The following is a 23,003-nucleotide window of genomic DNA, read 5'->3' on the forward strand; positions in this document are numbered from 1 at the left end:
GCAATTATAGAAGTGTATGGGAAGCACATTGGAAATGACAGGAAACAAGTAGGAAACACCACTAAAACAGGTAGAAAGCTATGTAAAATGAACGTTCAAGCTTGTTTAATAAAAAGTAATATGTATTAATATGAAAAACATAGGAAGCGAGGTAGAAACGAAGAGGAAACAAGAGGGAAACGAAGGGGCAGCAAATGGGAAGTGATAAGGAAACAAGTTGAAAAGCAAGGGAGAAGCGTGCTTCCCGTGTAATGGGAAGTGAGTTCCCCCACTCTTTCCCCTCTTTCCGAAGCGTGCTTCCCCACCCTGAAGGGGCACTTTCGGTAACTATGGAATAGGTGATATGCACAAGTTCACAATAGTTTGTGAACAATAACTAGTACATGGCTTTTTTGCTCCCAATTTATATTCTTGTGCTGCTCTTCTTTGTGTCATTGTTGTGCTTTGATAAATTCATTCTAGGCAACTTACCTGCTAGTATGTGGTACCTTGGTTGGTTTTGCCATCCTGTGTTGTGTTGAGAGAAATTATGATCCAGATCCAAAGCTCCATCAGGATCGATGACCTCTGAAACGTCCAGAAAAGTCAAAATACAGTGTCACCATATGAAGATCAGTGTAAAAGGAAGGTTGTTCAAAACAACTTGGAAACTGCTTGCATATGTATTTTGGAAAACTCTGTTCCTTGCTATCCAAGAAATTTGATCCTTAAATTGTAGGAGATCAGTTGAATTGGAAAGATCTCCTTATGTAAAATTGCTTATTGATTTAAGGAACCTCCTCTCTCATGAAAAGGGTGTGAGAGAGAGGAGAGAAATCATCTTGATAGTGGATGTAGGCACGTCTGGCAGAACCACGTTAAACCAAGTCTCCTTGTCTGTGTGTGCTGATTATGCTTGAATACCTTACATGGTATCAGAGCCACACACATTCATGTCTCCTTCGTGTTCGTGATTCACACCAGTGAACATTCCACAAACTTCTACAACTTTTGTTAGCCATGTCTAACTCCAACGGCTCATCCAGTGCATTATCTTCATTGTCTCAGGGTGCAGTCATTCAATGGAATGCATTCTCTTCGCTTGTTTCGATCAAATTAGACCAGAACAACTACATGGTATGAAAATCTCAGATCGAGTCTGTTATGTTTAGCTAAGACTTGATCATGTTTGTCAATGGGACGTCTACTGCTCCACCCCATTTTATTATCGAAAGTAATACATCTACTCCTAATCCTGAATATGTTGTTTAGAAGAGGGCCAATCAACTTGCTCTAAGCTGGATCAAGGCCACTGTCACTGAGCCTGTGTTGGCCTAAATCATCAGGATCTCCACGGCTCGTGATGCTTGGGTTGTGTTGGAACATTCCTACGCGTCACACTCTAGTTTGCGCCTATTGCAGCTCAAAAGAGATCTTCAGAACATTAAAAGGGGTGATAAACCTATGATGGATTATCTTAATGGAAACAAATTTGTTGTTGACTTTTTGTGTGCTGCTGATGATGAAGTGTCTGAAGTTGATTTGGTTCATTACACTTTAAATGGGCTTATGAGTGATTACGAAAGTTTTGTAACCACTGTCACTGCCCGAGTTTGTAGAGATCTATGAGATGTTACTTTATAAGGAAAAACAGCTTCAAATCATGTCTCCTATTGCCGTTACAAACAATGAAAACTCGTCGACTACCTTCTTTCCACAAATAGGCAAGGGACAAAATGGTGGTAGTGGCAACTGGTTCAGTGGTAGAGGCCGTGGCAGGGAGAGTATGTCATTTTTATAATGATGCCACTCAAAGAGATGCATCAAATCAAAATGAGAGACCCATCATGTCAGTTCTGTGGGAGACATAATCACACTGCTTGTCAGAGTTACGACATCCCTAAAGTGTTGGTTGCGATGGCTTTCAACTCAATGACTGATCCCAATTGGTATCCCGATGTTGGTGCATCACATCATGTCACAACTATGTCACAGAGATTCGGCCAACCAGGTGCCGCACCCGCGTCGACGCGATGCGGGTGCGCGTGAAGGTGCGGCACCCGGTGCGGTCAATCCGACCTTGGGTGCGGTCAACACACCCAGGGTCATTTTCATTCAGTTTTTAGACTAAAAAAAATAAAATTTCCTGAGGAGAACCGCTCTGCCGAACCAGGTATGCCCTCAACTCCCTCTGCTCTCCTCCTCTCCTCTTCGACTCCCTCTTCTCCGTCGCTGCCTTGGGAAGCCCTCGTCGCATATACTCAAAACATCTCACCCTATTCAAGTTTTTTTCCCAATTTATTACAGAATACATTCTACATGCAACATGCTTCTGAGTTCTCGTGTGGAGTTAGGTGATGCAGCCTTCAAAGGGCTGTGATAAGAGCAGTGAAGACACGGCTTGTCGTTGCGCACTCTAATTCTCGCGTAACCTTGATGAAGGTGGGAGGGCACGACTGTGTACAATCGGATGCTGAACAGGCTTAAAAACAATAAAGCTCACCCAAATGGTGAGTTGGAACTTATTTTATTAAATGCCCAATGTCAATGGCAGATTGCTGATAAACAAATTGAAGAAAAGAAATATAAACAACGAATTGTAATGGAAAAAGAAAGAATGACAGGGAAAAGGAAAACAAGGCTGTTGAGAAAATAAAATAAAGTGTGGTTATTCTCCAAAAGACCCCCCTCACGTAGCCCTAAGTCGTGTTTTTTAAAGATGGCCACTGGATCCGGGTCCGGACCCGGACACGAGAAGGCTTCAATTCGGGACTGGATCGGTGCTGAGCCGGGTCTTCCCTTTTCTGGAGTAGGTGCGCGTTATCTTCCTGCATCGAGTCAACTCACCTGGGGTCGGACCCTGCTGCTGGGTCCGATCGTCCATTCCAACTGGTGGGTCGGGTTCCCTGGCCGTGCCAGGGTCACATGGTACTGGTACTGGTACCGCCTGCTCTGCATCATTCTCCCCTGGTTGGGAAGAAGTCGGCTCCGACGACTTGTTGTCTCCACAGTAAGCATATAGATCAGACACATTAAAAATCGGGAAAATGTTTCAATCATGAGGCAGTTCTATGAGGTAGGCATTCGAACCTAATCGTCGTAGGACCTGGAATAGACCATATTTCTTAGGACTCAGTTTATTATAAGTGCCCACGGGAAAACGCTCAGGACGCAAGTAAACCCAAACAAACTGACCAACTTAAAACTGAATGTCGCGACGACCTTGGTCAACGAAGGCTTTGTACGCTTCGTAACTCTCAATGAGTTTGGCCCGGACTTGCTTATGTATATCACGCATGTATTCAACGACATCAAAGGCGTCTGGGGCGGGGTCAGGGAGACTGGACACTGGAGCTAGATCGACGACATGAGTGGGCGACCGACCATAAACCACTTGAAAATGAGACTTGCTCGTGGACCTATTGAGGGAACTATTATACGCAAACTCGGCTTGAGGCAAGATTAGATCCCAGGTTTTAACATTTTCCCCTACTAGGCTCCGTAACAAGTTTCCTAAGGTGCGGTTCACGACTTCGGTTTGGCCATCGGTCTGGGGTGGTACGCACTACTGAACTGAAGCTTGGTCTTCAATAAAGCCCATAACGATTTCCAAAAGTGGCTTATAAAACGCGTGTCACGATCAGAAGTGATTGTGTGGGGTAGATCATGGAAGCGAGCGACGTCCTTGAAATAATAGGGCGCTACTAAAGAGGCATCGGTGGTTCGCTTACACGGGACAAAAATAGCCATTTTGGAGAACCGATCAACAACGACTAAAATTGAATCAAAACGACATGGCGTTCTTGGGAGGCCCACGATAAAATCCATGGATCGTGCTCCCACGACCGTTCAGGAATGGGTAACGGAGTATACAGACCACTGTTCTGACGATGACCCTTGGACACTTGACACACATGACACCCTTGAATGAACTTGACAACATCTTTGCGCATTTTGGGCCAAAAGTATCGTTCATCTAACAGAGCGAACATCTTATCATGTCCGGAATGCCCTGCTAACCCTCCTTCATGTAATTCAGAAATCAACTAAAGCCTAAGGGAGAAATCAGACACATAATTTGTTCCCACGGAAGAGGTAACCATTACGAATACTAAAACGGGGGTCGATGGCGCGATCTGAAGAGATGCACCCCTCCCAGACTTGTTGAAAATCCGGGTCCGTGGGATATAATTCTTTGCATTGCTCGAACCCAATGACCTGCACTGACATAGTCATCAGGAGGCTGTTCTTCCTGCTAAGAGCGTCAACCACCTTGTTCAGGGTACTAGATTGATGGCGAATCGAGAAGGTGTACTCTTGCAAGAAGCTGACCCACTTGGCATGACGAGCACTCAACTTCTTTTGACTATTCAGATACTTCAATGCCTCATGGTCCGTGTACATGACAAATTCCTTATAAATGAGATAATGTCTCCAATAACGAAGGGCTTGTACAACGGCATAAAGCTCAACATCATAAGTGGAATACTGACACCTGGCATGCGTCAGCTTCTCACTAAAGAAGGCAACAAGTCTGCGATTCTGACTCAAGACTGCGCCAATTCCCACCTTGGAGGCATCACACTCAACCTCAAAGACTGCACTAAAATCAGGAAGGGCTAAGACAGGGGCACTGGTCATTTTCTCTTTGATGATCCTAAAGGCTTTTCCCGCAATAGGCGTCCACTGAAAACTAGTACCCTTGAGGCACTCCGTGATGGGGGCCATGAGGGTGTTGAAGTTTCTCATGAAACGTCGGTAAAAGGTGGCTAATCCGTGAAAACTATGGATCTCTCCAATAGTCTTTGGGATAGGCCAATGGACAATCGCACGAACTTTCGCGGGGTCTGCCTTAACTCCATCAGATGACACAATAAAGCCTAGGAATACGACACTGGACGTCATGAACTCACACTTCTTCGCATTGACATACAATTTTTCTCTCCTTAAAATTTTTAAGACCTGACGCAGGTGACTCAAATGGTCAGACAAAGATGAACTATAAATCAAAATATCATCAAAATATACCACGACAAACTTCCCTATACAAGGGCGTAGCACTTGGGTCATCATATTCATGAAAGTACTTGGGGCATTGGATAACCCAAATGGCATGACTAACCACTCATACAACCCATCACGTGTCTTGAATGCCGTCTTCCACTCATCCCCCTCTCGGATACGAATCTGGTGATACCCACTTTTTAAATCAATTTTGGAGAAAATGGAAGCACCAACCAACATATCGAACATATCATCCAAACGAGGGATGGGAAAACAGTATTTGACAGTGATGCGGTTTATGGCTCGACTATCTACACACATGCGCATGAACCCATCTTTCTTAGGGGTGAGCAAGGAGGGTATCGCGCAAGGGCTCACGCTTTCACGAATAAAGCCCTTTTGCAGTAACTCCTGGACATGTCTCAACAACTCGGCATGCTCGGAGGGGTTCATACGATACACGGGGAGATTGGGGAGACTCGACCCTGGCACAAAATCAATAGCATGCTGCACGACACGCATGGAAGGAAGACCATCTGGAAGGTCATCTGGCATAATGTCGCTAAACTCTTCAATAAGGGGTTTGATGTCCGTAGGAACTGGTAACAACGTACTCACTGACGGTTTAGCCACCACAACATAACAATAACCATCCTCGCTTAGGCTTATCTACCGTGGGAAACCCCGTTTCCTTGATGGGGAGAAGGATTATCTTATGACCCTTAAATATGAACGAGTACGTGTTCCTACGGCCATCATGAACGGTCTTGCGATCAAACTGTCAAGGACGTCCCAACAGGATGTGACACACACTCATAGGGGCTACATCACACCACACTTCGTCGTGGTAGTGCTCCCCCATGGAGAATCGGACTAAACAAAGCTGGGTGATGGGAACCTCGTTTCCTTTCTTGAACCACGCCATCTTGTAGGGGTGAGACAATTTCTCGGTTCTCAGATTCAAGGTAGACACAACACTCTCAGACACCATGTTCTCACAAGCACCGGTGTCGATAATAACATCACATGCGTGACCCTCACAGTTGCATTGGGTTCTAAAGATGTTGTTCCGTAGCCATTCGGCAGGGGTCGACTCTCGGGGTGCGGTCAAGACATGACGGATGGATAATAGATTGTCGACATTGCCGTCGAACTCTACGACTTCCCTCTCATCCTCATCTTCGACCAAAGACTCACTCTCACTCTCGGATGCTGACTCCACAATACCTTCGACGAGATGGGTGTTTTTGCCCACAGTGGGGCACCTAGACGTGACATGCCCTAGCTCCTGACACCTAAAACAACGGATGGTAGACTCACTAGGTTTGGTTTTAGACCAGGTATTGAATGCTTGTCCGGACGGATCAGGTCTGCTAAATTCTGCTCTAGGGGTAGACTTTGAGTCCTCCTTCCTAGGGGAGCTCGCTCCCCTGGTTGGAAAACTCGACTTGGGTCGACTGGACTGTTAACTACGGGAGGTCTTATATTCCTGCCTCCGTTTCAACTTTTCCTCGACGTTCATGGCATAACTGCTGGCCTGATCTAATGTCTCAACCGTGATACAACTAAAGTCGTCTGAAATAACAGGACGAAGACCATAAATGTACCTCGTGACCTGTTGGCGGGCAGTTTCCTCGATCTGCACCCGTAGAGAAAGACGATGGAACTCGGCAGTGTACTCCGCCACAGTACGAGTGCCTTGACTCAGGGTTAGATACTCCTTGTAGGCTCTCTCAGCGTGATCTGAAGGCACAAATTTTGATTGCATCAATCTCTGCATCTCTTTCCACGACTGTACACGCTCTAGCCCCTGCCACTCCCTCGATCGCTGCAGCTCCACCCACCATGTCTGTGCTAATCCTCTCAACCGAGTAGACGCTAGAGAGACACGACGGTGCTCGGCTACGGTGTGGTAGTCAAAGAAAAACTGCACGACATAAGACCAGTCGAAGAACTGCGCCGCGTTAAACCGCCTTGCAAACTCCGGAAGGTCCAGTTTCACCCCATAAGTGGAGGGATGCTCCATTGCTCTCTGTTGACAAGCCTCCACCATTCCTGCAGGATACTCGCTCCAGAATGCGTCGTCGTCCCATGCTGCTTCATTGTCCTCTATGCGATACTGCTCGCCTTGATGCTGGTGCTGACGAACTCCATCGAAGGGTGGTCGACGCTCAGGTCGCGCCGCTCCCTGCTGAAACTGTCGCGGCCTGGTTTCCCCGCGGGCGGGGGCCGTCTGTGGCTGTCGCTGTGGCACTAGTATGTAAGGGGGTCCTACTAAAGGTGGGGGGTTGTGTTGGGTCTCTGTCTCTAAGTGGGTAGGAAAGGGGTAGTTAAGGGTTTGGGTTATGATAATGGTGTAGGGTCGGGCGAGGTACTGGGTTTTGGATCGGGAAGGGGTTATTGGGTTGGTTAGAGTTCGAGTATCTAGTTGGGTTGGGGTAGGACTGGGATGGTTCGCCCGACTGGATATGGATCGGGCCTAATCCTAAACTAGTCGTTGGACCTAGATTTGGATAGGTCGGATCGGGGATCGAGTTGTGGGGATAAAAGGTTTTGTTTGAACTCGATCCACGGTCCATATGAGTATGGGTCTGGTTTTGACCCGGCTCAAGATCAAGCTGGAGGTCCGTCCGGGTCCGATACAAGTTCGGGTCGGTATGGGATCCATTTTGGGGTTCAAAATTCACGGGTTGGGTCAGATTCAGAGCGAACTGCGAACCAAACCCAAATGGGTAGGCTGGGTATGGGGCTGCCAGACTCGGACCCGCTCCTGAGAACCCAAAGGATGGTCCTCGGTAATCGGGTCCGGACTCGAATAAAATAATCTCCTGACCGGTCCCTGAGGGGTCAGGTCCGGACCACATGGGATCGATCCCCTTAGTCTTCGAGCTGCCGGCGACCACACCCCCGCGCGCGGGTGTCGGGAGGGTTGACAGACCCCTCCCTGCACGAGCTGCCGCTGGCACACCCACGGCCTGATCCGACGTCAAACTCGAGCCATGCAGGCCAGGTCCAGCCTGCATTCCCAGGTGCGTGGGTCGATGCCAGGCCTGCGGGTTCACGCCAGTGAGGGGAGGATCTCCAAGAGGCCCCGGGGTCGGCTGCATCGCAGTCGCACCAGAGTTCAGGGGGGGCGTACCTTGCTGACGCGCCTCTCGACAGATAGTCCGGCGCAGACCTTCCCCAAAACCCTCCTGAGATACCGCAGGCTGAGGACCCACTTGGGCTGAGTCGATCATTGCAGCCGTGAGGATACCAGCATCGCCCACGGTGGTATCCACTGGTTGGGTTGTCGCTGGGTTCGATCCTGTGGTCGATTCGATGGCGATGAGTCGACAGTCAATCCCATCCATCCTCTTTGTGAATCTAGTCATCTCTCTGTTCATGCGCAACATATTCTCCTGCATCTTTGTCATCATCTCCATCATGCACATCATTGGGTCCTCGGTACCGACTTCTTCCCGTTCCTTGCCGTGTGCCGGATCGTCCCTCGCCTCTTGAGCCATACGGCTGCTGAAGGAGGATGCCTGGGCTCTGATACCAAGTTGATGCAGCCTTCAAAGGGCTGTGATAAGAGCAGTGAAGACACGACTTGTCGTTGCGCACTCCAGTTCTCGCGTAACCTTGATGAAGGCTGGGAGGGCACGACTGTGTACAGTCGGATGCTGAACAGGCTTAAAAACAATAAAGCTCACCCAAATGGTGAGTTGGAACTTATTTTATTAAATGCCCAATGTCAATGGCAGATTGCTGATAAACAAATTGAAGAAAAAAATGTAAACAACGAACTGTAATGGAAAAAGAAAGAATGACAGGGAAAAGGAAAACAAGGCTGCTGAGAAAAGAAAAATAAACTGTGGTTATTCTCCAAAAGACCCCCCTCACGCAGCCCTAAGTCGTGCTTTTTAAAGATGGCCACTGGATCTGGGTTTGGACCCGGACCCGGACCCGGACCCGAGAAGGCTTCAATTCGGGACTGGATCGGTGCTGAGCCGGGTCTTCCCTTTTCTGGAGTAGGTGCGCATTATCTTCCTGCATCGAGTCAACTCACCTGTGGTCGGACCCTGCTGCTGGGTCCGATCGTCCATTCCAACTGGTGGGTCGGGTTCCTTGGCCGTGCCAGGGTCACATGGTACTGGTACTGGTACCGCCTGCTATTCATCAGTATCGTACCTTAAAAGTGCTCAAGATCGTTGAGAAATTCCTACAGAGATGTTCCAATGCGAACAGATACCCGAGAACACCGAAAATCCAACGGTTGAGTCGTTCTTTAGGCCCAAATTCTTCTTCTTTCCAGCAAGATTTCCACAATACACAAGAGTTAAACAAGACGTTGAAGGTGGGTCGGTTGCTAAGGAGAGAAGGAGAGAGAGTGATGAGAGAAGGGAGATGAGAGAGTGTGGTAAAGAGTATGCTAAGAGGAAGAGAAAGAATGAGTTTTTTCTTACATTTAACCTATTTAAATAAATTTTAATTTAACATAAGAGGGTTCAACGTGTTGTGAACCGAGAGAGGGTGGGACCACCTGGTCCCTACTCAGCAACAGTTGTCTCATTTTAAAAACAGCAATGCCCTCGTAACAAAAGAAGATCCCTGTCATGTTCTTTTCATACCAATCTTACCCTTATTTTTATTCTAATTTATAATTCTGCCATTAACATGAAAAACCAGCCTCTTTACAAAAAAATTGTGTCCATTATATATATATATATATATATATATATATATATATATATATATATATATATATATGCTGCACCCGCACCCAAGGTTTTGAAAGTGCCGCACCCGCACCCATGTGACATAGTGTCACAACTGATGACTCCAACATGACCTACAAAGGTGATTATCTTGGATTAGATGAATTTATTGAGACAAAACAATATGCTTGATTTATGTGATGATGATGGTTTAATTGATTTCTGTTCAAGCTGTCTTTTGGGAATGATGCATACATTACCTTTTGATAAATCCGAGTTTGTTGCTAGTGCCATGTTGGAGGCTATTCACGCTGATGTTTGGGGACCGTCACCCATGAAATCAAGAGAAGGGTATAGCTATTATTTGCTCCTTGTTGATGACTTCTCTAGATTCACGTGATTGTTTCCACTTATTAGAAAGTTTGACACATTTTCTTGCTTTCAAAATTTTAAAACAATAGTGGAAAAACAAATGGGTCACCACATCAAGATCTTTCATAGTGATGGGGGTGGAGAGTTCATAAATAAAGGTTTTGATGTTTTTCCTAATCTTCATGGCATTAGAAGATGGTTGTCATGTCCTTACACTCCACCACACAACGATATAGTGGAGCGTATGCATAGACATGTGACTAAAGTGGGCTATACATGCTTATTTATTCTCTTGATATGGATTATTGGGTGGATGCCTTTAGATATGCTATGCACATAATAAATTGGCTTCCCACGAGTAATTTGGATGGGAAATCGCCTTATGAGCTGCTGGTGAAGAATAACCCAAGTTATGATCATTTGAGAGTGTTTGGGTGCACGTGTTACCCATGTATCACACCATGGTTGCCAATTGAGGAAGCAATACGAGAAGCGGGAGCGGGAAGCGAGGCACTTTCAAAAATTTAGGAAGCGGGAAGTGTGGGACCACTTAGGAGCGAGTCGGGAATAGTCTCGAAAGCGACCTAGGAAGCGAGGGGGAAGCAAAAAAAATAAAAATAAAAAATACAAAAAATTAAAAAAATGGGAAAGCGTGGGGGAAGCGTGATGGGAAGCACGCTTCCCATAAAAGGGAAGCCGCTTCCCATTTAAAAGTGGCGCTTCCCCGCACGCTTCGGAAGCACGATGTTTCGCGCTTCCGAAGCGCACTTCCCCTTTTACCTAGGCGCTTCTGGTAACTTTGGTCCCACCTGTCAATGACTCTTTGTTTCCTGCTACTCTATGACACCAATTTTTTTTCAATAAATATACAATGTCCAGAAACAGATCGCCTTTCATCCGGATCCCCAGCCCAATCCGCATTAGTATAAGTGATGATCTCATGTTTCTTATTGTCAATCCAATTTCTTTGATAAAGAAGACCGCCACCAATAGTTCATTTCAAAAATCTTAAAATTCTTTTCACAACTTCAACATGATCAGTTCTTGGTTCATGCATGAATTGAGAAACGTGATTAACAGAATATACGATGTCTGTCCTGGTAAAGGTGAGATACTGAAGCATTCCAACGATACTCCGATATTTGGTCAGATCATCATGTAAGTCTTTATCATTAGAACTTAGTTTTTGATGAAGAATACAAGGTGTGCTCAGGGGTTTACAATTAGATATACCAACCTTGCTCAAAAGATCAAGAGCATATTTATGTTAAGAGTTAAAACATCGTCTCTTCTATCCACCTCAACCCCGAAAAAATACCTTAAGTCACTAAGATCTTTCATCTTGAAATTTTGCATCAATAATTCTTTCACAATCTTTATATGACTACTAGAATTGCCTGTAAGAATTATGTCATCAACATAGATAAGTAAAAGAGTAGTGACATCCTTATCCTTGAAAATGAAGAGAGTAATCGAGAGAGCATCTTCGAAAACCATAGTTTTGAATTTTGAGAGAAAAACTCTCAAACCAAGAACAAGAGGCTTGCTTTAATCCATGAAGAGCTCTTTTCAGTTTACATGGTTCTCCAGCATATCCAGGAGGTTGCTCCATGAAAACTTCCTCCTTCAAATCTCCATGTAAAAAGGCATTTTTAACATCAAGCTGACTTAACTGCCAACCATAATCAACAACCAGAGATATAACAACCCGTATTGTTCCCATCTTAACAACAAGACTGAAAGTTTTATCAGTCTTGCCCATATTTTTGCGTGAAACCTCATGTCACAAGTCTTGCTTTATATCTTTCAATACATCCATCAGGTTTATACTTGAATAAACCCATTTGCATCCAACAACATTTTTCTTTTCAGGTCTAGGAACAATTTTCCAAGTTTGACATTCATGAAGAACTTCCATTTCCTCATCCATAGCCTCTATCCATTTACAAGATTTAATGGCTTGATGAAAGTTAATAGGTTCATCATGCTTCTCTACTTAAGACATGAATAACTGAAAATCCATGAAAAAATTATCATAGCTGACCCATCTTTGAATAGGATGATGTACCCTTTTTTATCTTCTCAAAGAAGGTTGACTCGTAGCCTACTCAACATTGTCCGTGACATTATCTCTTGCCCTTCTGACATAAACTTGACCAGGAAATCTCTGGAATTCTCTAGGCACTTCATTTTCAAAAGGATGTGAAGGTTCGAAACATTGTTCATTTGAATTCAATTCTTTACAAAATGGCAGACAAGATCTCTTTTCACTCTCAAACAGTTCAGCACTTAACCATTGATCATAAACTTCAACATTTCGAGATGAGTTATGTTCTTGTACTAATGACATGCTCTCAAAATTCTGTTCATCAAAGACAACATTTCTGGATATCTTGATGCGCTTGGTTACCGGATCATAACATCTGTATCTCTTATAATCATCCGCATATCCAACAAACTTGCACTTCGCAGCTTTATCTCTGAAATTTATTCTTCAGAGATTTGTCAATATGAACATAACAAACACAACCAAAGGTGTGCAAGTTGTTATAATCAGGATGCTTTCCAAGAAGGGTAAAATATGAGGACTTGCCTTTTAAAATTCCCATGGGCGGACAATTAATCACATGTACAATAGTATGAAAGACTTTTGTCCAAAAATTAATAGGAATGTTACTATCATGAAGCATACTCATGGCACTTTCAACGATATGTCGATGTTTTCTTTCCGCAATTTCATTCTGTTGAGGAGTGTGTGAACAAAACACGCGCCTACTTATCCCATTATTTCGAAGAAAATCAACAGTCATTTGAAGAATATTCACCTCCACCATCACATTGGAAATGCACAACATTGGATGAAAAATGATTCTTAACAAGGGCACAAAAGTCTTGAAACAATATAAAAACTTCAGACTTGTATTTCATAAAATATATCCAGGTGAAACGAGAATAACTGTTATTGAATAAAATATAATATTGACTTTCAGATGAAGAACATACAGGAGCTGACCCCCATACATCAGAATACACAATTTCAAAAGCTTTTAAGGCTCTTTCATTAACCAAATTAAAAGGATGAACATGACTCTTACATATTTGACAACTTGAACATTTTTTAACATCTAAGACAAAATGTAAACAAGACTCTGAAATCAAATTTTCTGACACAAGTTTCTTAATGAAACCATGACTACAATGACCCAACCGACTATGCCACAAATTTGGCTTATTACACTGAGAAAGACTAAAAACATCTTTATGACAAGACTTGAGACTCTGAGATGTCGGCTTCAAAAAAGAGGATTTCAAGGTAAAAGAAGAATGAGAAGTTAGATCCTCCTTGAAGATATACATGTTTCCTCGTCGCTCTCCTTCAGCGAATGTCTCCTTTGTTTGAAAATCCTTAACATGCACAGAAAAGAGTAAATTCGACAGAAGAATTTGTATCATCAATAAGTTTAGATACAAAAACAATATTCTTTTTAATATTAGGGGCTAAAAGAACATTGGACATATTAAGAGAGGTACTAGGAAAAGGAATTTGTGCACTTCCAACATGAGAAATATGATGATGTGTTCCATCTCCTGTGACTATTCTACCACTTCCGAAATAAGAGGATAAATTTGAGAGCTTATGAGCGTTTCCTGTGACATGAGTGGCTGCTCTAGAATCCACGTACCATTCACCTTGTTCATTTTGCTTAATACTCATCTGAGATAAAGCCGCCAACAAAAGTTGTTGCATATCTCCAGAAGATCTTTGTTCATCAGCTTCTTTCCTAATTTATTATTCTTTCCTTTGTTTTGAGGGTTAAACTAACAATCAACTTTTACATGTCCTTTCTTATTACACTGAAAACATGTAGGCACCATTTTTTTATTCCCTGTATTGAAAAATCCTGGTGTACTTAGAGTAGGAAAAATACCACGACCTCCTTGACCAAAACAACCTCGACCTCTGCCACCTTGAAGACTGTTACCTCCACGCTCAAAACTGTGAGATATATTTGATGCCAAGACATTATGAGAATCTGCATGTTCACCGTCTTCCGTCAAGTGTTCTATGCTCTTTTCATATTGAAGAAGTTTAGCTTGAAGATCCTCGAAACACAAGTAGAACTGATAAAGAAGTAGAGAGAACATGATATTCTAGACCCAGTCCATTTAGAGTTTGCTGCACTTTTTCCTTGTCAGAGACAACACTTCCAACAATAGCAAGCTGATCTGTAACTGATTTCACCTTGTTTAAAAAATCTATGACTGTCATAGAACCCTTTTTAAGAGTCTGAAACTCCCTTTTTAGAAATAAAACTCTTGCCTCTGAATTAAAATCAATACTTCCTGAGACAGGGCAGAAGTAATATATACAACCAATGCCTAATCACACTTCATCCATGTTGTGAATTCAAGATTTGAAACATAAGTAATCAGAGCATCTCCTTTATCAGCCTTTGATTCCTGTGGAATGAACTGTGGTGGAACTGAAATTGATCAATCCAGATGTCCAAATAGATCTTGGCTCCTTACGAAAGAAACAATTTGTTTCTTCCAGGTCAGAAAATTTGAGTGATTAAGTTTTTCAGAGACAAGCTGACTAAAAAAATTCAAAGAGTGGCCAACATAGGAGGAGGAATCCATTTAAAATATATGAAAGGATAAAAGAGGAAAGCTAAAGAAAGAAGAAAATAGATTTAAGTCAAGAGAAAATATGCAGCAACACAACAAAAGGATTAGGTAAGATCCAAAATATAATATAAAAACATGCCTTTTTTTTAAAAGGGCACTATTCCGAACTTAGTCCGATTCCTGCAACAGACCAACAAAAATCAATATGCTGCTGCTAATACGCATATGCCAAGCGAAAATATATGAAGCAATGGAGGGAAATATTTAAATAAAAAAGAAATATCAATAATTGTTAAAAGCAATATTTATAAACCTGGGGTGGTCATACGTAATTTAGCACAATTACGTATGCCTACTTGTAAATTTACATTTTACTAATCACCTATTTAAATAGGTGATTAGGGTTAATGAAAGGATCGATCTCTCTCTCTTTTATCTATCTCTCTCTCGTCTCTCTAAAATAGAACCAAGGGGTGATAGTTTCAACATGGTATCAGAGCAGGTCTCCCTTCTGGGATGACACTGCTGTTGCTGATCGTGAAGCGTGAAGAAGGACCGGATGTCGTGGATCGTGATCTGCTCGTGGATCTTAAAAATTCAGATAGTGTTTGATCATCGTGATGCATAAACAAAAGCACGCTGATATGAAAACAATGATTGGATCTGAAGTTGTTGATCGTGGTGATGAGGCTGCTGCTGATCGTGACGCGTGAAGAAGGATTGGATGTTGTGGATAGTGATCTGCTCATGGATCTTAAAAAAAAAATTAGATCGTGTCTGATCATCGTGACGCATAAGGAAAAGCACAGTGATATGAAGACTGCGATTGGATATGAAAAAATAGATCATGGTTCAAAAATAGTGATCTGACTGAAAAAATAGATCACTGTTGAATGTCGGCGATCAGATCATTACCGTGGAGATTAAATGATCTGGAAGTAGATTACGCAGGAGACTCTTGTTGTGCAGAAATAGCTGAGTTGTTAAAAAAAAATTTTGGTCGTGTCTAGTTGCTGTCTTTGGTGAGCAAATAATTTTTTTTGTTACGACTGAGTCACGTGCTCAAGATAACGACCAAAAAACAGAGGTCATTGGTGAATATAAGGCCTTTGCGAATCCATTTTCGTACGGATCCTCAATTAAGCTAGATGATACTAATTATGCAAGGTGGTCTCGCACCTTCATGATGTCTGTTTCTGGTCATCAAAAAAAGCACGTCCTATTGGAATTGGAGCCCACTGAAAGAACCGAAAAATATGTCACCTGGAACGAAGACAATGACATTGTGATGTCATGGATAATGAACAATGTACAACCTCATATAGCTGATGGACTAATTTATTATACCTCAGCTAAACAAATGTGGGACAATCTCCGTGATACATATTCTCATGAAACCAATGCGAGTCGTATTCTACAAGTTGGGCAGGAGATTTACCAGTTGCAGCAAGGAGAACAGACTTTGGCCCAATACTATGCCTCTATTAAATATGCTTTTGAGAGGCTAAATGCACACAAACCATTATGCTGCACCAAACAAAAGACCCATCAGGAGCAGACTATGGTTGCCAGGTTCCTTACAGGGTTATCGTCTGATTTTTCAGTTGCCAAAGTTCAAATGCTAACTAGTTCTGATGTTCCTACTCTTGCAGAAGCCTACAATCGTCTGCGTAGGCTTGCCATCACTCTTCCTCAAACCCAATATGAATCACAGGCATCAGCCCTAGCGATCACCTCAGGTCGTGGAAGAGGTACTTTCTTGAATTTTCGAGGAAGAGGTCGCAGTCGCAGTATAGGAGGAAGAGGAAAGCTTCAATGTACATATTATGGTAAACTTGAACATCTTGAAGATAGGTGCTGGGATAATCACACCATACACCATACCAAGCTTTCACCTAAGTCTAAGGCATGTGTTTTCATAGGGTATGGAGCCAATTACAAAGGTTATTCATGTTTTGATCCCATAAACCAAAGGGTTTATATCTCAGGGCAAGTCCTGTTTAATGAAAGTCATTTTTTGTATGCCAATACCAAGGAACCAATGACCAATGATCAATTCTCAGAGTGGTTGAAAAGTCAATACAAATCCAAGGTCCAAAGTTTCACCATCCTCTCAAGAGTCCCACTCCAAGGATAAGAGTCAAACCGGTTTACCAGTCTTGCTTCCAAGATTTATTGGTGAATCTGATCTAAACTGTGAAACTATTGAGGCAGCCAATGAAACTTTCAACCATGACCAGGTTGAACAAAACCATGACCCTACCCAAGATGTTATTGAAAATGAATCTGAAAGCCTTGATGAGTATGATTCTAATTAAGTTCCTCCATCTGTCCGCACTTATCACATGGTAGCCAGATCCCAGGATGGTACACTGAGAACCAGAGATTTGCCATCCTCTCCACATGTCTTTAGTGTATGTCTCCTCAATGAGCTCGTCCAAGAGGAAGAACCATTGACATTTAACCAAGCGGTTGGTCACCAAAAATGGCATCAAGCTATGGAAGATGAATACCAAGCCCTGATTAAAAACAACATTTGGTCATTGGTTCCCCCAAAAAGTGCTCAAAATATTTTTGGGCGTAAATGGATATATCGAATCAAGAAGCATGCAGATGGTTCAATAGCCATATACAAGGCCCGATTGGTTGCCAAGGGCTATAGTTAACAGGAGGGCATCGATTATTTTGAAACCTATAGCCCTGTTGTCAAACCTACTACAATTAGGGTTGTGTTAACCATTGTTGTGAGTCAAGGATGGGCTATATACATAAATTGGATGTAAAAAATGCCTTTTTGCATGGGTTTTTCAAGGAAGAAGTGTACATGTCTCAACCTCAAGGTTTTGAGGACAAAAACTTTCCTCATTACATATGTAAACTGAATAGATCCCTCTGTGGATTGAAGCATGCTCCATGAGCTTGGTTTGAGAGACTTAAAAATTATTTGCTTCTGTTGGGATTTACAGATTCCAATGCAGACACGTCTCTATTCGTAAAAAATACTGGAGATATTACATTGTTCATTTTGATACATGTAGATGACATCATTGTTACAGGTAATTCTGTCAAATTGGTCAATAACTTATATCAGATTTTGGATTTGAATTCTCCATTAAGGATTTGGGAGCCTTGCATTATTTTATGGGAGTAGAGGTCGTTACCAATGAGTTAGGGATTACTCTATCCCAACAGAAATACATATATGACTTGGTGGTCAGAACCGGTATGGATAATTGTAAACCTTTGAATACTCCTGCTGCTGTTAATGTTCAGTTATCTAAGTTTGAAGGAAAATTCATGGAAGATGCTGCACATTATAGAAGTGTTGTTGGAGCACTTCATTATTGACTTTCACAAGGACGGATATATCATACTCAATGAACAAAGCCTGCCAATTTATGCATCAGCTCACATAGATACACTGGTCTCATGTTAAACGGATCCTGCAATATCTTAAAGGCACCATTAGCATAGCTCTACATATAGCAAGAGCCAATCAATTGGAATTGTCTGCCTATTCAGATGCAGACTGGGTTGGATGCTTAGATGACAGAAGATCTACCAACGGTTATCTTACGATTTTGGGAAATAATTTAGTTTCCCGGAGCTCGGCCAAGCAACATGCGGTAGCTAAGTCCAACACTGAAGCTGCATCCAAAGCTCTGGCAAGAGGTGTGTCATAATTGGTTTGGATAAGACAGTTGCTTAAAGAGCTTGGAGTGCAGATGTTAAATACTCCTGTTCTTTGGTGTGATAATCTTGGAGCTATGTCTCTCTTTGCCAATCCTATGTTTTATGCTCTTACCAAACACATAGAAGTTGATTTTCATTTTTTTATGGAAAAAGTGGCTCGAAAAGAAATAGAAATAAAATTTGTATTGTCTCAAAATCATTTGAGAGATATTCTCATTTAATCTCTTGTTGGATCAAGATTCATCTTTCTGAGAGACAAACTCAATCTCCAGGAGATTGGCTTAAAGGGGTGTGTTGAGAGAAATTATGATCCAGATCCAAAGCTCCATCAAGATCCGAAGACCTCAGAAACATCCAGAAGAAGGCAAGATACAATGGCACCATACGAAGATCAGTGTAAAAAGAAGGTTGTTCAAAACAACTTGGAAACTGAAAGATCTTCTTATGTAAAATTGCTAATTGATTTAAGGATCCTCCTCTCTCATGAAAAGGGTGTGAGAGAGGAAAGAAATTGTCTTGATCGTTGATGTAGGCACGTCTGGCCAAACCACGTTAAACTAAGTATTCTTGTGTGTGTGTGTGTTGATTATGCTTAGATATCTTATATGTTGCTAGGCACCAGTATTGGGAAGTTCACAGCATCATTATCAAAAAAATACCTCCACTTCCATCATGTTTCTGTTTTCTAGGTTTACCAAGCAGACCTGGGTATTGCTTACATGGCAGAGTGAACTGACTATGCTTTGAGAATGTTCAGCTGCATTATCTTAATAATATTATGAACCAATATTTGCTGTTATTTTTACACATTTCTAATACACCATGTCACATGGATACGGCTGCGGATACGGGAATAAGACAATTTTTATGAAGTTTCCAGTATGACTTGTATATAAAGGGATACAGAATGGCAGTGAAAATGGAGTATCCGTGTGACATAGTTAATACATTTTCTTTATCTTTGTATTTGTGTATGCATGTAAGTGTGTTTGTGTGCCCGCGGGCACACATGCATGTTCAAGCATCTTTGGTTCTCTCTTTTTATTAATAATATCACCAAACCCATTTATGAACTTGCACTTGCATGTATTTAGATGGGCTCTTCTTTTGCATGCAACTTTTAGATGTCCACCTAGACAAGGTGATTATTGTAGGGGTTCTCTTGTATAACATAACTGTGTCTTTGTCAAATTCAGTTGTACTTCAATGCAACCGATCCACTGAGCGAGCTTTGGGAGCGGGCGTGGCTCATCCCTGCTTTTTGGAATGTGCTTGCCTACGTATTGCTTGCTGTCATTTGTGTCCTCTGGGCTCCATCTCAGAACCCTACCAGGTGACTATTATAAAATTCCCATATACTCTAATGTTGCAATTACTTTTGTTGTCACTATCATTGTAACCATCACTTAGTTGTTTTCCAAAGTAGTTATCATTAGGATAATTTCATGGCATTAAATCGTAAGTAGCCAGTGCATAAATTTCCTTTAATTATGATAATGTAGAGAGTCAAGCATATTAACTAAAGTTTCATTTTCATTACACTAAATGTTTATGGTTTTATGTTGCATCAGTGGCTTTAAGACAAGTATGGGTGAAGAGAAAGAAATGCTTTGTCAACCATATCAAACTTGCAAATTTTGTATTAAACAACTTAGGTTAATGATAAGTTAACAAGCAACATTTTTATAGGAAAATTTTCAACCTGCCTGCCTTCGGACTTCTGTTCCTTTGGTGTTTGTTACTGTTCCTGACAAAGTGGGACAAATCCTCGAGTCATCCCTAGTTTCTCTTGTTGTCATGATGCAATGGTCTTATGTATGCATGGTCTGTTAGTGCTTCTCAGCTTCAAAAATTTTGACCACCTGGATTTGTTTTGCAGATATGCATATTCAGAAGAAACTGGAGATGACTTTGATGATGAGGAAGGTATTGCATTAACTGGTAGTGCTTCAAAAGTTTCAGGAGATTTGGGGAGCAAGCTAGAGAGAAAGGAAAGAAAGGCTGTGGGTGCAGAGCATGTATTTGGGCTGGGGGAGGCCCTTGAGCAGGATAAGATTGCATGATGTTGCAAGCATATCACAGATATTTTCAAGGTAAACTTCTTTCCTTTTTATCTTCTGAAGAAGGGAAACACCACAGTGGAAAAAATGAAAGAAATGATGACATTGCAGTAATCATGCTCGATGAAGGCCAGACGTCTTGAACATCCATGTGAATATTGCGAGTGGCATCATGAATAATCAAAATGAAGAACGCCCATCAGATCTTTTTCATTTGTAGAGTTTAATTATAAGGTGTTATCAGAGCTTTCTGGAGCATGGATTACACTGTTTGCTGCTAATGTTTCTCTTAAAGTGTATTGATTTGTTTGACTGTAAAACAAAAAGAAATAGAGTAATATGTACTGTTTTGTATGAGTTCCTGAGCTTTCATCCAATTGAACAATTTAGTTAGTTGCCTTCTCTAGCATCTGAGTCTCTATCCCGCTGCTCATACAATATTTTACATGCAGTAAATGGCAAAGATATATTGGTATTGACAATACAATTCAAAATAGCTAGTTCTTTCTTGTGTGTTCAAGAGATATCTGGTGTAACATTTTAATACGCTATAGACACATCTGGGAATTTTCTCAAAATAAATTATGAAGCGTTACATTGTAAACATGTGAACAAATGCTGAGTATTTAGAATAACACTTAAACATCAAGCGGAACATATAGGAAACAGAATAAATTTTATAAAGGGAAAAAAATCTTTTGAACTACTGGATTTTGAAAATACATTAGGAATTGTTTTTGGCACACTCTTCAAGGGGAAAAAGCGCTTTGTTCCGATTGATCATCTAACTATCAACATGATAGCAACTTCTACATGGCTATTGCAAGAGTTGCAAGGGCTTATAGGCAACCTAATATTCATGCATAATATATCATTCAACCATTAAACTTTGATGGTCTTAGCCTGTAACTGGACTTTGCCTCCTTTTGAGCTGCATTTTGGGGCTTATGACATCATGTGAATAGTGATCTATATTCTTCATCAAGTCATGATACAGGGGCTTTACTTGAGCCGTGATCAATAATGTCCTGTATAAGGCTATCTATGTGTAGGGTTTTATCCAAGAACTACAGTGTTTCCATAGTTTGTTTATTGTCTCAGATCTCTTGACTCTCAGAAATTCCAGAAGAGGGATAATTTTTTGAGAGGAAATAAAGCTGACTTTAGAACAGAAGAATAAAGGGATATGGAGCTTTGTGTTTCTTGCTTGAGTTTCTATCTGGAGGATAATGGGAGTGGAAAGTAAACTGGGAACCTGTTTTTTTGAGGGGTCCTTGGTATGAAGCTATATGAGAAGTCGATTAGACTGTGGCTGTGAAATCCCCATGATGGTGTTTACCTCTTGACTCTCAGAAATTCCAGAAGAGGGATAATTTTTTGAGAGGAAATAAAGCTGACTTTAGAACAGAAGAATAAAGGGATATGGAGCTTTGTGTTTCTTGCTTGAGTTTCTATCTGGAGGATAATGGGAGTGGAAAGTAAACTGGGAACCTGTTTTTTTGAGGGGTCCTTGGTATGAAGCTATATGAGAAGTCGATTAGACTGTGGCTGTGAAATCCCCATGATGGTGTTTACCTCTGGATAGGAAAATGGTAGGTACTTTAGCAATAACTTCTATGTTCTCCATATGTGGATACTACATGTGTGTGTGTGGAGAGAGAGAGAGAGAGAGAGAGAGAGAGAGAGAGAGAGAGAGAGAGAGAGAGAGAGAGAGAGAGAGAGAGAGAAATGCACCACTGAAAGCCATAGTTTTCTAGTGATCCAACCATATGGATGTGGCATGGTCCATTTGCTAGGAGCTGGCCCTTGGATTGTGTTTTTTCAACGAAAGAACACAATTCTTTAGGATGTGAATTTAAAAAGTTGTGGGCCATTTATTTTTCAATCCTTCAAAAACCCTACTTATATGTCAGAATTAGACGATCCAAAAGCTGGTCCTCACTAAATCGACAGTGTAGAACACATCTGATGGTCAGATTAAAAAAATAAAAAATGGTGAAAAATGGGTGCACATGGATAAATATGTGCACACCCAATCCTTTTCCTATACACACACACATGCAAAGTCACAAATGCCATACAAGAATGGCTGAAAACGATGCCACATGACAGGTACCTTGTCTGGTTTCGACCAGATAAGAACCAAAACTGGTCTGATCTGTACCTATGTCACACTGACTCTTCTAACAGGGCACCGCACCGGCGTCACACCTGCACCCAGGCAGGTGCGACACTTGGACACAGCTTCCTTTGTGTTAGGTGAAGTCAACCACACTGAGGTCCATTTCTATCCAAAAGTAGATTCAGTTAACCCTAATCAAGTTCATTTTTATCTATATTATATATATAAATACATAAATGCACACAAATACACATAGTGTTAACTTAAAACTGTTAATATATATATACACTCCCCGCACCCGTACCCACACCTGTGTGACATAGACCTGTACCCATGAAGTACCAGTGCTAGTACCCATCTTGTAGGGTGTAAACATGTGTATGGCACCCTTCTGGAAGTACCCATGTTACATGGTTAGGAACAAATTGACTAGCTTATTCATGG

The 23,003-nt window shown here is 41.9% G+C and overlaps 1 protein-coding gene across 2 annotated transcripts in view; it reads left to right on the plus strand.

Annotated features, from left to right (window-relative positions):
• Positions 1 to 20,794, plus strand: part of LOC149839339 (uncharacterized) — a 32,169-nt gene extending 11,375 nt beyond the window's left edge. Inside the window, exons 4-6 of one of the 2 annotated variants that reach the window (XM_090002478.1) lie at positions 19,574 to 19,710; positions 20,257 to 20,470; positions 20,549 to 20,794. In XM_090002478.1, coding sequence (XP_089858604.1) covers positions 19,574 to 19,710; positions 20,257 to 20,440 — 321 coding nt within the window. In that variant the 3' untranslated portion in view covers positions 20,441 to 20,470; positions 20,549 to 20,794. Of the gene's footprint in view, positions 1 to 19,573; positions 19,711 to 20,256 lie in introns of both variants that reach the window. The other variant, XM_090002476.1, reaches the window with a different exon arrangement.
• The last annotated feature ends 2,209 nt before the right edge of the window (positions 20,795 to 23,003 follow it).

This window comes from Nuphar pumila, chromosome 4 (assembly GCF_984573655.1).
Source record: "Nuphar pumila chromosome 4, dmNupPumi1.hap1.1, whole genome shotgun sequence".
In the NCBI taxonomy this organism is placed as follows: domain Eukaryota; kingdom Viridiplantae; phylum Streptophyta; class Magnoliopsida; order Nymphaeales; family Nymphaeaceae; genus Nuphar; species Nuphar pumila.